Source organism: Macaca mulatta, chromosome X (assembly GCF_049350105.2).
Source record: "Macaca mulatta isolate MMU2019108-1 chromosome X, T2T-MMU8v2.0, whole genome shotgun sequence".
Taxonomy (NCBI): domain Eukaryota; kingdom Metazoa; phylum Chordata; class Mammalia; order Primates; family Cercopithecidae; genus Macaca; species Macaca mulatta.
In genome coordinates, this window is record NC_133426.1 from 1,178,906 (window position 1) to 1,193,490 (window position 14,585).

Consider the following 14,585-nt stretch of genomic DNA (forward strand, 5'->3'; position numbering starts at 1 on the left):
TTCCTTCATGTCTGTCTCCCTCTCTCCTTCCTTTCTTGCTCCCTTTCTTCCCTCTTTTCCTTTTTTCTCCTCCTTTTCTTCTTCTCTCCCTCCGCCCTTCCTGTTTTTTCTTTCCTCCCTCCCTCTTACGTTTTTCTCCCTTTTTCCTTCTCCCCTTTTCTTCTTTCCTTCCCTTCTTCCTTTTTCTCTTTCCTTCCCTTCGTCCTTTTTCTCTTTCCTTCCCTTCTTCCTTTTTCTCTTTCCTTCCTTCCTCCTTTTTCTCTTTCCTTCCTTCCTCCTTTTTCTCTTTCCTTCCTTCCTCTTTTTTCTCTTTCCTTCCTTCCTCCTTTTTCTCTTTCCTTCCTTCCTCCTTTTTCTCTTTCCTTCCCTTCCTCCTTTTTCTCTTTCCTTCCCTTCGTCCTTTTTCTCTTTCTTTCCTTCCTCCTTTTTCTCTTTCCTTCCTTCTTCCTTTTTCTCTTTCCTTCCTTCCTCCTTTTTCTCTTTCCTTCCTTCCTCCTTTTTCTCTTTCCTTCCCTTCCTCCTTTTTCTCTTTCCTTCCCTTCGTCCTTTTTCTCTTTCCTTCCTTCCTCCTTTTTCTCTTTCCTTCCCTTCGTCCTTTTTCTCTTTCCTTCCCTTCGTCCTTTTTCTCTTTCCTTCCCTTCCTCCTTTTTCTCTTTCCTTCCTTCCTCCTTTTTCTCTTTCCTTCCCTTTTTCCTTTTTCTCTTTCCTTCCCTTTCTCCTTTTTCTCTTTCCTTCCCTTCCTCCTTTTTCTCTTTCCTTCCCTTCTTCCTTTGTCTCTTTCCTTCCCTTCTTCCTTTTTCTCTTTCCTTCCCTTCTTTTTCTCTTTCCTTCCCTTCCTCCTTTTTCTCCCTTTCCCTCCTTCCCTCCCTTTTCCTCTTTCTTTCCTGTCTCCCTCCCTCTCTTCCCTTTCTCCCCCCTCTCTTTTCCGGTTTGTTTTATGTATTTATTTTTGAGACACAGTTTCGCTCTTGTTGTCCAGGCTGGACTGCAACCTCCCCCTGCTGGGTTCAAGGGATTCTCCTGCCTCAGCCTCCCGAGTAGCTGGAATTATAGGCACCCACCACCACGCCTGGCTAATTTTATATTTTTTAGTAGAGACGGGGTTTCACCATGTTGGCCAGGCTGGTCTCGAACTCCTGACCTCAGGGGATCCGCCCACATCGGCTTCCTAAAGTGCTAGGATGACAGCTGTGAGCCACTGTTCCTGGTGAGCCACTGTGCCTGGTCGTGTCTTTTCCGTTCTTTTCTTTCCTCTCTCCCTTTCTCCCTCTCTCCCTTTCTCCCTCTCTTTTTCTTTTTCCTTTCTTTTATTCTTTCTTGTCTCGCTCTTCTCTTGCCGTCTGTTTCTCCCTTTCTCCCTGTTCTCCTTTTTTTTTTTTTTTTTTTTTTTGAGATGGAGTCTCGCTCTGTCACCCAGGCTGGAGTGCAGTGGCATGATCTCAGCTCACTGCAACCTCCGCCTCCCGGGTTCAAGAGATTCTTCTGCCTCCGCCTCCTAACTAGCTGGGATTACAGGCTGGTGCCAGCACGCCCGGCTATTTTATTTTTATTTTTAGTAGAGACGGGGTTTCACCATGTTGGCCAGGCTGGTCTCGAACTCCTGACCTCAGGTGATCCGCCCACCTCGGCCTCCCGAAGTGCTGGATTACAGTCGTGAGCCACCGCGCCCAGCCTCCCTTTCTTTTTTCTTATTCCTGCCTGTTTTTCTTTCCTCCCTCCCTGCCTCTTTCTTCTCTCCTCCCTCCCTCTTTTTCCTTTTTCTTCTCTCCTCCCTCCCCGTTTCCTTCTTTCCTGTCTCCCCACCTCCTCCTTTGCCCTTTTCCTCCCTTTCTCCCGTCCGTCCCTCCCGTCTTTCCTTCCTTTTTTTTTCTTTCCCTCTCTCGCTTCATTTCCTGCCTTTCCCCATCGCTCCCTTTCTTTCCCTCTTTTTTCCTCTCCTCCCGCTCTCTCTCCTTCCTTCCTTTCCTCCCTTCTTTTCCTTCCTCTTCTTTCCGTTTCCTTCTCCCTTCCTTTTCTCTCCCTGTGCTTTCTCGCTCTTGTTTTTCCTTTATCTCCCTTGTGTATTGAGGAGGTACAGTCCCTGGCTGTGGGTGGACAGCAGGGACCCGCTTGCCCTGGAGAGCGGACTCACCCTGGGTGACTCCTGGGTGCAGCTGTGAGCCCTGCCTGAGGCTTTTTCTGACCTCTAGGGAGAGCGGCTGAGGCTGGGGCTGGAGGTTGGGGCCGGCTCTGGAGGCTGGAGCGGCAGCTGGGCGGCGGGACGGGTGGCTCAGAAGTCACTGAAGCATGGGTAGGTCTAACCTTGGGCCCTTGCTGTGGGGAGGGCGTGGAGACCAAGCACATTCCTGAGGTTCTGCTAGGGCCCCGGCGGTGGACAGTGTCCTCTGAGGACCCAGGACCAAGCCAGGCTCCCTGCAGGAGGCCGGGAGCACTGTGGGTGCTGGGCAGGGGTGGGGAATTTGCTGGGGCGCTGCGCCCAACAGGCCTGTGTTGGTTTCCCAGCCTCAGCGAGGTCGCGCAGGACGGGGCCCTGGTGCTGGTTTTCAGTGCCTGGGCCCTGGAACACGGTGTTCCCTTTCCAAGTCTGCAAAGCCTGTCTTAGGGGAGAGAAGAAGGTTCCTTCCATGCGGGTGGGGACGGCTAACCATGTCCAGACACTGAGATGGCGCTCTGTGTGCTCAGCCCTCAGCCTGCACTGGCTTGGTGGCTTGGTGACCCGCCAGCAGGGTGGTGCTGTCTGTGGGCTCTGCTCAGGCTCCTCTCCGAGCCAGGAGGATGCCTGCCTGCTTGGGCCTGGCACACAGGATGTGCTTGGCAAGTGCTTCTGGGATGGATGGGTAGGTGGATGATGGATGGATGGATGGATGGATGGATAATGAATGGAAAGATGGGTGATGGATGGATAGATACATGATGGATAATGGATGGATGGATAATGAACAGATGATGGATAATGGATGGATGGATGATAGATGGATGATGGGTGGATGGATGATGGGTGGATGGGTGGATAATGGATGGATGGATAATGGATGGATGGATAATGGGTGGATGGATTGATGGATGGATAATGGATGGATGGATGGATGATGGATGGATGGATGGATAATGAATGGATGATGGATGGGTGATGGATGGATAATGAATGGATGGATGAATGAATGGATGGATAACGAACAGAAGATGGATGGATGGATAATGGATGAATGGATGGGTGATGGATAATGGATGATGGATATGGATGGATCAATGATGGACGGGTAGATAATGGATGGATAATGGGTGGGTGGGTGAGTGGATTGATGGACAGATGGATGTGCTTGCTTGGCAGATGATTCTGGAATGAATGGATGGGTGGATGGATAATGAATAGGTGGGTGGGTGGACGGATGGATTGCTCGATCGGCAAATGCTGGAATGGATGGATGATGGATGGATGGATAGATAGATGCATGGATGACTGGATGGATGGATGGATGGATGGATAATGAACGGGTGGGTGGATAGATACGTGGATAGATGGATGTGCTCACTCGGCAAATGCTTCTGGAATGAGGGATAATGGACGGATGGATAATAGATGGGTGGATGGATGGATGGATGGATAGATGATGGATTGATGATGGATGGATAGATGGATAATGAATGGGTGGGTGGATGGATAGATGGATGTGCTTGCTTGGCAAATGATTCTGGAATGGATGGATGGATGGATGGATGGATAATGAATGGGTGGGTGAGTGGACAGATGAATTGCTCGATCGGCAAATGCTGGAATGGATGGATGATGGATGGATGGATAGATAGATGCATGGATGACTGGATGGATGGATGGATGGATGGATGGATAATGAACGGGTGGGTGGATAGATACGTGGATAGATGGATGTGCTCACTTGGCAAATGCTTCTGGAATGAGGGATAATGGACGGATGGATAATAGATGGCTGGATGGCTGGATGGATGGATAGATGATGGATGAATAGATGGATGATGGATGGATGGATGGATAACGAATGGGTGGGTGGGTGGATGGATAGATGGATGTGCTTGCTTGGCAAATGATTCTGGAATGAATGGATGGGTGGATGGATGGATTGCTTGATCGGCAAATGCTTCTGGAATGGATGGATGGATGAATGGATGGATGGATGGATGGATAATGAATGGGTGGGTGGGTGGGTGGATGGATGGATAGATGTGCTTGCTTGGCAAATGATTCTGGAATGAATGGATGGATAATGAATGGATGGATAATGAATGGGTGGGTGGATGGATGGATAGATCGATGTGCTTGCTTGGCAAATGATTCTGGAATGAATGGATGGATAATGAATGGGTGGGTGGATGGATGGATAGATGGATGTGCTTGCTTGGCAAATGATTCTGGAATGAATGGATGGAAAATGAATGGATGGATAATGAATGGGTGGGTGGATGGATGGGTAGATGGATGTGCTTGCTTGGCAAATGATTCTGGAATGAATGGATGGATAATGAATGGATGGATAATGAATGGGTGGGTGGATGGATGGGTAGATGGATATGCTTGCTTGGCAAATGATTCTGGAATGAATGGATGGATAATAAATGGATGGATAATGAATGGGTGGGTGGATGGATGGGTAGATGGATATGCTTGCTTGGCAAATGATTCTGGAATGAGTGGATGGATGATGGATAGATAGATGGATAATGAATGGGTGGGTGGGTGGATGGATGGATTGCTTAATTGGCAAATGCTTCTGGAATGAATGAGTGGATAGATGATGGACGGATGGATAATGGGTGGGTGGGTGGATGAATGGATAGATGGATAATGAATAGGTGGGTAGGTGGATGGATTGCTGGCAAATGCTTCTGGAATGAATGGATGGATGGATGATGGATGGATGGATCATGGGTGGGTGGGTGGGTGGATGGATAGATGGATGTGCTTGGCAAATGCTTCTGGGATGGATGGATGGATGGATGGATGGATGGATGGATGGATGGATAATGGGTGGATGGATGGATAGATGGATGTGCTTGGCAAATGCTTCTGGGATGGATGGATGGATGGATGGATGGATGGATAATGGGTGGGTGGGTGGATGGATGGATTGCTTGATCAGCAAATGCTTCTGGGATGGATGGATGGATGGATGGATGGATGGATGGATGGATAATGGGTGGGTGGGTGGATGGATGGATTGCTTGATGAGCAAATGCTTCTGGGATGGATGGATGGATGGATGGATGGATGGATGGATGGATTGCTTGATGAGCAAATGCTTCTGGAATGGATGGGTGGATACATGATGGATGGATGGATGGATGGATAATGAATGGATGGGTGGATGGATGGATTGCTTGATCGGCAAATGCTTCTGGAATGGATGGATGATGGATGGATAATGGGTGGGTGGATGGATGGATAGATGGATGTGCTTGCTTGGCAAATGATTCTGGAATGGATGGGTGGGTGGTTGGATAATGAATGGGTGGGGGGGGTGGGGGGGTGGATGAATGAATGGATGGATTGATTGCTCGATTGGCAAATGCTGGAATGGATGGATGATGGATGGATGGATGGATGGTTGGATAATGAATGGGTGGGTGGGTGGGTGGATGGGTGGGTGGATAATGAATGGGTGGGTGGATAGATGCATGGATAGATGGATGTGCTCACTCGGCAAATTCTGGAATGGATAATGGATGGATGGATGAATGGATGGATGGATAGATGATGGATGGATGGATGGATGGATTGCTTGATTGGCAAATGCTGGAATGGATGGATGATGGATGGATGGATGGATGATGGATGGATGGATGGATAATGAATGGGTGGGTGGATAGATGCATGGATAGATGGATGTGCTCACTCGGCAAATTCGGGAATGAATGGATAATGGATGGATGGATGAATAGATGGATGGATAGATGATGGATGGATGGAAGGATGGATGGATGGATGGATTGCTTGATTGGCAAATGCTGGAATGGATGGATGATGGATGGATGGATGGATGATGGATGGATGGATGGAAGGATGGATGGATGGATAATGAATGGGTGGGTGGATAGATGCATGGATAGATGGATGTGCTCACTCGGCAAATTCGGGAATGAATGGATAATGGATGGATGGATGAATGGATGGATGAATAGATGATGGATGGATGGAAGGATGGATGGATGGATGAATTGCTAACTGGGGCTGTTTTTCCGTACAGAGTCCTGCACGTGGGACTTAGCCCTGGACGCTAACTTCTTTGCCCCTCGTATCTGGGAGGGAACAACGCAGTCGCCATGCCTGACTAGGGCATGACCTGGGAAGCCTCTGGGGCCACCTGCCCCGGAACCCGGGGACATGGCCTCCCTGGGAAAGGAGGGTGAGGTGAGCCTCACAGCCGGGAATTGGAAGTGAGGGAGAGAACAGCTGCTGGGTAGTGGGAGTAAAGCTTGTGTCTCTCACCGCCCTCCCCCTCCAAGGACTGAGTAGAGAGGAATGAGTCCCGATCCGCCTGCCAGGCACTCGGCCACGAGGACTCCTTATCTGCCAGCGTCTGATAAAATTACCCGCGTGGCTTCAGCGATCACTGCTGCCTGACCAGCGGGTGCTGTCATGGAATCTGCGTCCAGAAAGCCCCCTGGGGTTCAGAGAAGTGGTGGGTTCATATAGAAGTAGAGGTGGCTTTTGTGTGTGTATGGAGACGGAGTCTTGCTCTGTTGCCCAGGCTGGAGTGCAGTGGCGCGATCTTGGCTCACTGCAAGCCCCACCTCCCAGGTTCAAGCGTTTCTTCTGCCTCAGCCTCCCGAGTAGCTGGGATTGCAGGTGCGTGCCACCACGCCTCATGTTTGTATTTTTAATAGAGACGGGGTGTCATCCATCCATTCCAGAAGCATTTGCCAAGCACATCCTGGGTGCCGGGCCCAAGCAGCAGGCTGGTCTCGAACTCCTGACCTCAAGCGATCGGCCCGCCTCGGCCTCCCAAAGTGCCGGGATGACAGGTGTGAGCCACCACGTCCCACCCGGAAGCGACGTTAGGCTTCATCCGATGGCCGGGAAGGAATCAGAGCAGGGCTGAGGTGGGCTTTTTGCGGGGTGGGGTGGGGTGCCAGGCTCTGTGTTGGGTGGGGCCACGGCAGCTGTTCTGTAATTAATCATTACCGAGGCTCTGCCCGTAAGAAGTGTGGGCCAGGGAGAGCTGATGAGACTGCAGGATGAGGGGGCCTGACCCCTTTGCCCAGAAGAGGACCCCCAAAAGACCTTCCCTCTGAAGAGGGCTCCCCAAGACCTCCTCCCTGAAAAGGGACTCCCAGGGCCACCGCCCTGAAAAGGGCTCCTCAAAAGGCCTCCCCCAAAGGGGTCCCCACAAGACCTGCCCTCTGAAGGAAGCCCCCCAGACTTCCCCCATGAAGAGGGTCCCCCAAAGCCTTTCCCCCCAAAGAGGCCCCCCAAGACCTGCCCCTGGAAGACAACTCCCCAAGATCTCCGTCTCGAAGGCTCCCCAAGACCTCCCCCTTCACAAGGGCCCCCCAAGACCTCTCCCCCACGAAGAGCCCCCTAAGACCTTTACTCTGGAAAAGGGCATTGAGCTCGGCAGGTGGGGAGGAGCTGTGTACTCAACATCATCCTGAGGGTCTGTTGTCCTCCTCCCACCACCCCAGCCCCCAGATAAATCCAGAGGGTGTTTTGGAGCCAGACAGACACTCCTGGTATGCACCAGGCCCTCAGTGCAGTGCTCGCTGAGTGGAGAAGGAGGGAGTGGGTGAACCCGGCCGGCCAGGCTGCCCTGCACAGACTTCCAGCCTTGTCACCCCACTGGTTTTTTTGTTGTTGTTGTTGTTGAGACGGAGTCTCGCTCTGTCGCCCAGGCTGGAGTGCAGTGGCCGGATCTCAGCTCACTGCAAGCTCCCGGGTTCCCGCCATTCTCCTGCCTCAGCCTCCCGAGTAGCTGGGACGACAGGCGCCCGCCACCTCGCCCGGCTAGTTTTTTGTATTTTTTTAGTAGAGACGGGGTTTCACCGTGTTCGCCAGGATGGTCTCGAGCTCCTGACCTTGTGATCCGCCCGTCTCGGCCTCCCAAAGTGCTGGGATTACAGGCTTGAGCCACCGCGCCCGGCCACTGGTTTTTAAATCATCGCAGTCTTTGCGATGTTCTATGCATGCCACACAGAGACTCTCAGAGTCCAGAGGTGCTGCTTTTGCACAGTTACTCCAATGAATAAAAAGACGGGCTGGGCGCGGTGGTTCACGCCTGTCATCCCAGCACTTTGAGAGGCCTGAGGCCAGGAGCTCGAGACCAGCCTGGCCAACATGGTGAAACCCCGTCTCTACTGAAAATACAAAAAAATTAGCTGGGCGTGGTGGCGGGCGCCTGTCATTCCAGCTACTGGGGAGGCTGAGGCAGGAGAATCGCTTGAACCTGGGAGGCGGAGATTGCACTGAGCCGAGATCGCACCACCTGCACTCCAGCCTGGGCGACAGAGCAAGACTCCTCAAAAAAAAAAAAAAAAAGTTCCAGCAGACACAGAAGGGAGAGTGAGAGGGAACAGGTCCCAGGGACCCTGTGTCTGGCTTCTGCTGAGGGTGTCCTGCAGGTTCCTTCCACCTGGGGGACGCCCTCCATGGACCCTTAGTTTAAGGGCACACATGGGCGTGGGGACCAGAACACAGGGAGGCCACGCCGGAGGTCCTGCTGCAATCACGTGGCCCCCCAGCCCACTCCCAGCAGCCAAGACCACGCAGGGCCTGGGCTCCCCCGAGGTCAGATGCCTGTGGTTCTCTCCACCGAGGGGCCCCCCATGCCAGCCTTTTCCTGGGCAGAGTCCCAGAACCTTCTCGGACCCACGAACGTTTCAATCCGGGGTGGGGCCTTCCCTGGGCACCCAAGAGGTGGGAATCTGTCCCTGGCCCCTACAACTGGCGGGCTGGGCCTGCCTCTGTCTCCATCCTGTCCCGATTCCCCGTCCCCAGTGGCAGGGGCTGGAGAGGAGGGAGCTTCAGGCTTGAAAGCCATCAAAGCAGGTTGCTTTCGAGATGGCCAGTGGTCACCTGAGATGGAGCAGAGAGCAGCTGTGGAAGCCGTCTGTGAACCCTGCAGAGGCCTTCGTGCCTTAAGACAGATGGCGTCCTGCAGGTACATGGGGAAACCTTGCAGGCAGCCCAAGGTGACCGGGATGCTATCTGTCGCCCCAGCTCTGGGCCAGGCTGACGTGGGAAGGGAGGGAGGAGGGACAGCTCTGGGCCAGGCTGACTTGGGGAGGGAGGAAGGAGGGACAGCTCTGGGCCAGGCTGACATGGGAAGGGAGGGAGGAGGGAGTAGGAGGGACGGAGGGCTGGCCGCTTTCCAGGGCTGGGCTCTGTGGCATCGCCTGGCGGCTGTCCTGTCTGGCCCCACGCTGAGGCCAGTGTGATTGGAGGGGCCTGGAAGCCTCATCCTTCCTGCTTGCCAAGCGGTGAGGGCCACAGCCACGCACCACTGCTCTGGACTCCCCCTTTCATCATCAAAGTCGAATTTTCTTCCTGGTCCATCTAGGCCTGCCATGGAGACACCACGTGTGATCGTAAAAAAAAAAAAAAAGTGCGGTTAGGCCAGGCGCGGTGGCTCACGCCTGCAATGCCAGCACTTTGGGAGGCCGAGGCGGGCGGATCACCTGAGGTCAGGAGTTCCAGACCAGCCTGGCCAACATGGTGAAACACGGTCTGTACCAAAAATACAAACATTAGGCGGGCGTGGTGGTGGGTGCCTGTAATCCAGCTACTGTGGGGAGGCTGAGGCAGGAGAATGGCTTGAACCCGGGAGGCGGAGGTTGCAGTGAGCCGAGATCGCGCCATTGCCCTCCAGCCTGGGCGACAGAGCGAGATTCTGTCTCAAAAAAGAAAAAAAAAAAAAACGGAGTCTGTCCAGAATCACACACAGTCACGCGTGCCTGGTAACGTTCCCTCAGTCAACAACGGCCTTCGTAGACATCAGAAGTCCCAGGAGATGGTAATACTGTAGTTTTCCTGTGTCTTTATTTGTAGACATACAAACACCTACCGTTGTGTTATAGCAGCCTACGGCACTCGGCACACTCAGGTGAGTAGCAGGCCGGGAGCCCGGGGCCCTGCCACACAGCCCAGGTGAGTAGCAGGCTGTGTGTGCCACGGCGGTATGTGTGAGCGCACCCCGTGATGTGCACACAAAGAGAATTGCCGAAGGACGCATTTCTCAAAACAGGTCCGTGTCGTTCAGTGACACGTATGACCGTATCTGTGTGTGTGTGTGTGTGCAGATGGGTGTGTATGTACGTATACACACCTGAACACACACACCTCTACACACATACCTGTATATGGATAGAACGCATCATTTACAGAATTTATAGAACACATAATTTATGTTACATAAAATATATAGAAATCAGTTTTGTTTTCTTTTTTTTATTTGTTTAAGACGGAGTCTTGCTCTGTCGCCCAGGCTGGAGTGCAGTGGGGCACGATCTCGGCTCACCGCAACCTCTGCCTACTGGTTTCAAGTGATTCTCCTGCCTCAGCCTCCCCCCAGTAGCTGGGATTACAGGCACCTGCCACCTCGCCCGGCTGATTTTTTGTATTTTCTGAAGAGACAGGGTTTCACCATGTTGCCCAGGCTGGTCTCAAATTTCTGACCTCAGGGGATCCACCCGCCTCGGCCTCCCAAAGTGCTGGGATTACAAGCGTGAGCCACTGCACCCAGCCGATTTCAGCTGTTTTCTTTTTTCTTCTTTTTCTTTTCTTTTTTTTGAGATGGAGTTTCACTCTCGTTGCCCAGGCTGGAGTACAATGGCACAATCGTGGCTCACCGCAATCTCCGCTTCCCAGGTTAAAGCGATTCTCCTGCCTCAGCCTCCCCCCAGTAGCTGGGATGACAGGCGCCCGCCACCACGCCCGGCTGATTTTTGTTATTTTCTGTAGAGACAGGGTTTCACCATGTTGGCCAGGCTGCTCTCAAATTCCTGACCTCAAGTGATCTATCTTCCTCGGCCTCCCACAGTGCTGGGATGACAGGTGTGAGCCACTGCACCCAGCCTATTTCAGCTGTTTTCTTAAAGCACAAAGCAACCTACACATTCTTTTGTGATGCCAGGCAACAGTAAGGGTGCAGCAGCTTGTGACTTGGGTGTTGCGATCACGCGTGACCACTGCAGAAAAGCACACACCCACCTGTCCAGCGGGCACCTTGAAATAGGCCGCCCAGGAGGTGGAGGGTGCGGTGAGCCGAGATCGCACTATTGCACTCCAGTCTGGGCAGCAAGAGCGAAACTCCAGACTCCGTCTCAAAAAAAGGAAAACCGGCCGGGCGCGGTGGCTCAAGCCTGTAATCCCAGCACTTTGGGAGGCCGAGACGGGTGGATCACGAGGTCCGGAGATCGAGACCATCCTGGCTAACTCGGTGAAACCCCATCTCTACTAAAGAAAAAATACAAAAAACTAGCCGGGCGTGGTGGCGGCGCCTGTAGTCCCAGCTACTCGGGAGGCTGAGGCAGGAGAATGGCGTGAACCCGGGAGGCGGAGCTTGCAGTGAGCTGAGATCCGGCCACTGCACTCCAGCCTGGGCGACAGGGCGAGACTCTGTCTCAAAAAAAAAAAGGAAAACAGCTGAAATATCACGCAGACGGACGCCCAGCCCGGGAACGGGAAAGCTGTGGGTGTGTCTGCCCTAAAAACATCACCTGGGTCTGCTCCGGTTCTCCCTGCTTTTCAGATCATGCCTGAACCTCGGTGCTCCTGGAGGTCAAGGCTGTGGTTTGAGGGGCTCCGCCCCAGCCCAGCCCAGCCCCAGGTTGGCCCAGCTGTTCCCGGAGGGGCTAGGGAGGAAAGGGGGCTGTGTGGGCCCCACAGGGCCAACTGAGGTCTGAGGGTCGGGACACAGCCCGGCAGCAGGAACTGGGAGTGGAGCACGGGGGAAATGTGGATTCGCCGGGCTCCCTACAGCCGCAGTGACTGTGTGCCCAGGAGGTCCTCGCAGGGCAGGTGTGAGTCTGGCCTGCCTGGACTCGGGGAGGGGGTGTTTTACAGACGCATTTCAGCCCTGCAGGAGGGGCTGGGGAGGTCCCGCTCGTGACAGTCTCTACACCAAGACAGGAGACACGGAAGCTGCCCGGAGAACTGCCACTCTGTGGCCTGTGGGCGTCCGGGGGTGAGCGGCAGCGACGGTGCTCCCACAGAGGAGACACACTGGAAATCGTGGGGAAGGTGGGAAGATGCAGGCTGGGGTGCGGAGAAGGACCAAGAACCTGCCTGGTGGACGGCACCCTCGTAGCAGCCGTGAGAAAGCCCCGTCCCCACCACCCTCCCCGCGAGTCCCCACCGGCTACTCTGGAAGGCTGCTGGCTCCCAGGACGTCCGCCGGGCTGAACGGTCCTCCCTGCTGTCCCTCCGTCCCCTCCTCCCTGAATGCAGTCTTCATCTCCTCCAAAAATGCAACCTCCTTCTCCTTCTCCCCCAATGGAGCCTCCTTCCCCTCCTCCTCCCCAAATGCAGCCTCTGTACCTCCCTCCCTAAATGCAGCCTCCTCCCCCTCCTCCCTGAATGCAGCCTCCATCTCCTCCAAAAATGCAACCTCCTTCCTTTCCTCCCCCAGTGCAGCCTCCGTCCCCTCCTTCCCGAATGCAGCCTCCTTTTCCTCCTCTTCCCCAAATGCAGCCTCCATCCCCTCTCCCAAAATGCAGCCTCTGTCCCCCCTCCCCAAATGCAGCCTCCTTCCCCTCCTCCCCAAATGCAGCCTCATCCCCTCCTCCCCGAATGCAGCCTCCATCTCCCTCCTCTGCGAATGCAGCCTCCTTCCCCTCCTCCCCGAATGCCGCCTCCTCCCCCTCCTCCCCGAATGCAGCCTCCTTCCCCCTCCCTGAATGCAGCCTCCTTCCCCTCCTCCCCGAATGCAGCCTCCTTCCCCTCCTTCCCAAATGCAGCCTCCTTCCCCTCCTCCCCAGATGCAGCCTCCTTCCCCTCCTCCTCAAATGCTGCCTCCATCCCCTCCTCCCCAGATGCAGCCTCCATCCCCTCCTCCCCAAATGCAGCCTCCTTCCCCTCCTCCTCAGATGCAGCCTCCATCCCCTCCTCCCCAGATGCAGCCTCCTTCCCCTCCTCCCCGAATGCACCCTCCTTCCCCTCCTCCCCGAATGCACCCTCCTCCCCCTCCTCCCCGAATGCACCCTCCTCCCCCTCCTCCCCGAATGCACCCTCCTTCCCCTCCTCCCCGAATGCAGCCTCCTTCCCCTCCTCAAATGCAGCCTCCATCCCCTCCTCCCCAAATGCAGCCTCCATCCCCTCCTCCCCAAATGCAGCCTCCATCCCCTCCTCCCCAGATGCAGCCTCCTTCCCCTCCTCCCCAGATGCAGCCTCCTTCCCCTCCTCCCCAAATGCTGCCTCCATCCCCTCCTCCCCAAATGCAGCCTCCATCCCCTCCTCCCCAAATGCAGCCTCCATCCCCTCCTCCCCGAATGCAGCCTCCTTCCCCCTCCCTGAATGCAGCCTCCTTCCCCTCCTCCCCGAATGCAGCCTCCTTCCCCTCCTCAAATGCAGCCTCCATCCCCTCCTCCCCAAATGCAGCCTCCATCCCCTCCTCCCCAAATGCAGCCTCCATCCCCTCCTCCCCAGATGCAGCCTCCTTCCCCTCCTCCCCAGATGCAGCCTCCATCCCCTCCTCCTCAAATGCTGCCTCCATCCCCTCCTCCCCAAATGCAGCCTCCATCCCCTCCTCCCCGAATGCAGCCTCCTTCCCCCTCCCTGAATGCAGCCTCCTTTCCCTCCTCCCCGAATGCAGCCTCCTTCCCCTCCTCAAATGCAGCCTCCATCCCCTCCTCCCCAAATGCAGCCTCCTTCCCCTCCTCCCCGAATGCAGCCTCCTTCCCCTCCTCAAATGCAGCCTCCATCCCCTCCTCCCCAAATGCAGCCTCCATCCCCTCCTCCTCAAATGCAGCCTCCATCCCCTCCTCCCCAAATGCAGCCTCCATCCCCTCCTCCCCAAATGCAGCCTCCTTCCCCTCCTCCTCAAATGCTGCCTCCATCCCCTCCTCCCCAAATGCACCCTCCTTCCCCTCCTCCTCAAATGCTGCCTCCATCCCCTCCTCCCCAAATGCACCCTCTGTCCCCTTCTCCCCAAATGCAGCCTCTTCCCTCATCAAGAACTCTCACAGAGGAGCCACGGACAGACTTTTGCTTTCTTTATTCAGCCACGACTGCACGCTCCTATGTGACTGTCCTATGTACTTGGGGACCAGGCGGTCCACCTGCAGCCTGGGGGAGGACGTCCCTATAATGAACACGCTGCCTGGGCTTCAGGGGGCCACTCTGGTGGCCAACATGGCATCCAGGACACCCTCCAAGTGCACCACCTGCACCTGGTGGAAGCCGTGCAGCTCCAGCAAGCACTGGTACTCGCCTCTGCTCCGCTGCCTGCCCTCAGTCTGCACCAGCATGTTCAGCGACTGTATCAGGCCACCCTGCGCCTCCCTCTTCTCCTCATCCAGGAGCGTCTCCACCAGCAGCAGGCCGGCCCCTGGGGGGGGAGAGCAGAGAGCCGGAGTCCTGGCCAGCCAGGCGGGGATCCTTCAGGGGGACACAGCGGGCA

The 14,585-nt window shown here is 55.0% G+C and overlaps 2 protein-coding genes across 4 annotated transcripts in view; one reads left to right on the forward strand and one right to left on the reverse strand.

Annotated features, from left to right (window-relative positions):
- Window positions 1–234: 234 nt before the first annotated feature.
- On the forward strand, window positions 235–14,022 carry LOC144338472 (uncharacterized). Of its 3 annotated transcripts, none has more exons than XR_013412676.1 (3): window positions 235–2,290; window positions 6,219–9,692; window positions 10,016–14,022. XR_013412676.1 is itself a non-coding variant. In XM_077988173.1 (2 exons), exon 2 carries the CDS (start codon window positions 12,705–12,707, stop codon window positions 13,743–13,745), a length of 1,041 nt encoding a protein of 346 aa, XP_077844299.1. In that variant the 5' UTR covers window positions 235–2,290; window positions 6,219–12,704; the 3' UTR covers window positions 13,746–14,022. The 3 variants fall into 3 exon arrangements, 1 of the variants encoding a protein (XP_077844299.1); XR_013412675.1 differs by having other exon boundaries at window positions 6,219–9,128; window positions 9,528–14,022; XM_077988173.1 differs by having other exon boundaries at window positions 6,219–14,022.
- A 141-nt stretch (window positions 14,023–14,163) lies between these two features.
- Window positions 14,164–14,585, reverse strand: part of LOC106995141 (putative bifunctional dTTP/UTP pyrophosphatase/methyltransferase protein) — a 44,394-nt gene continuing 43,972 nt past the window's right edge. The window contains exon 13 of the mRNA XM_077988167.1: window positions 14,164–14,513. Within this exon, the coding sequence (XP_077844293.1) occupies window positions 14,293–14,513 (221 nt within the window). The 3' untranslated portion in view covers window positions 14,164–14,292. The remainder of the gene's footprint in view (window positions 14,514–14,585) is intronic.

Coding starts and splice junctions, on each gene's coding strand:
- LOC144338472 (XM_077988173.1), top strand. CDS start 12,705: ATGCAGCCTCCTTCCCCTCCTCCCCAAATGCAGCCTCATCCCCTCCTC.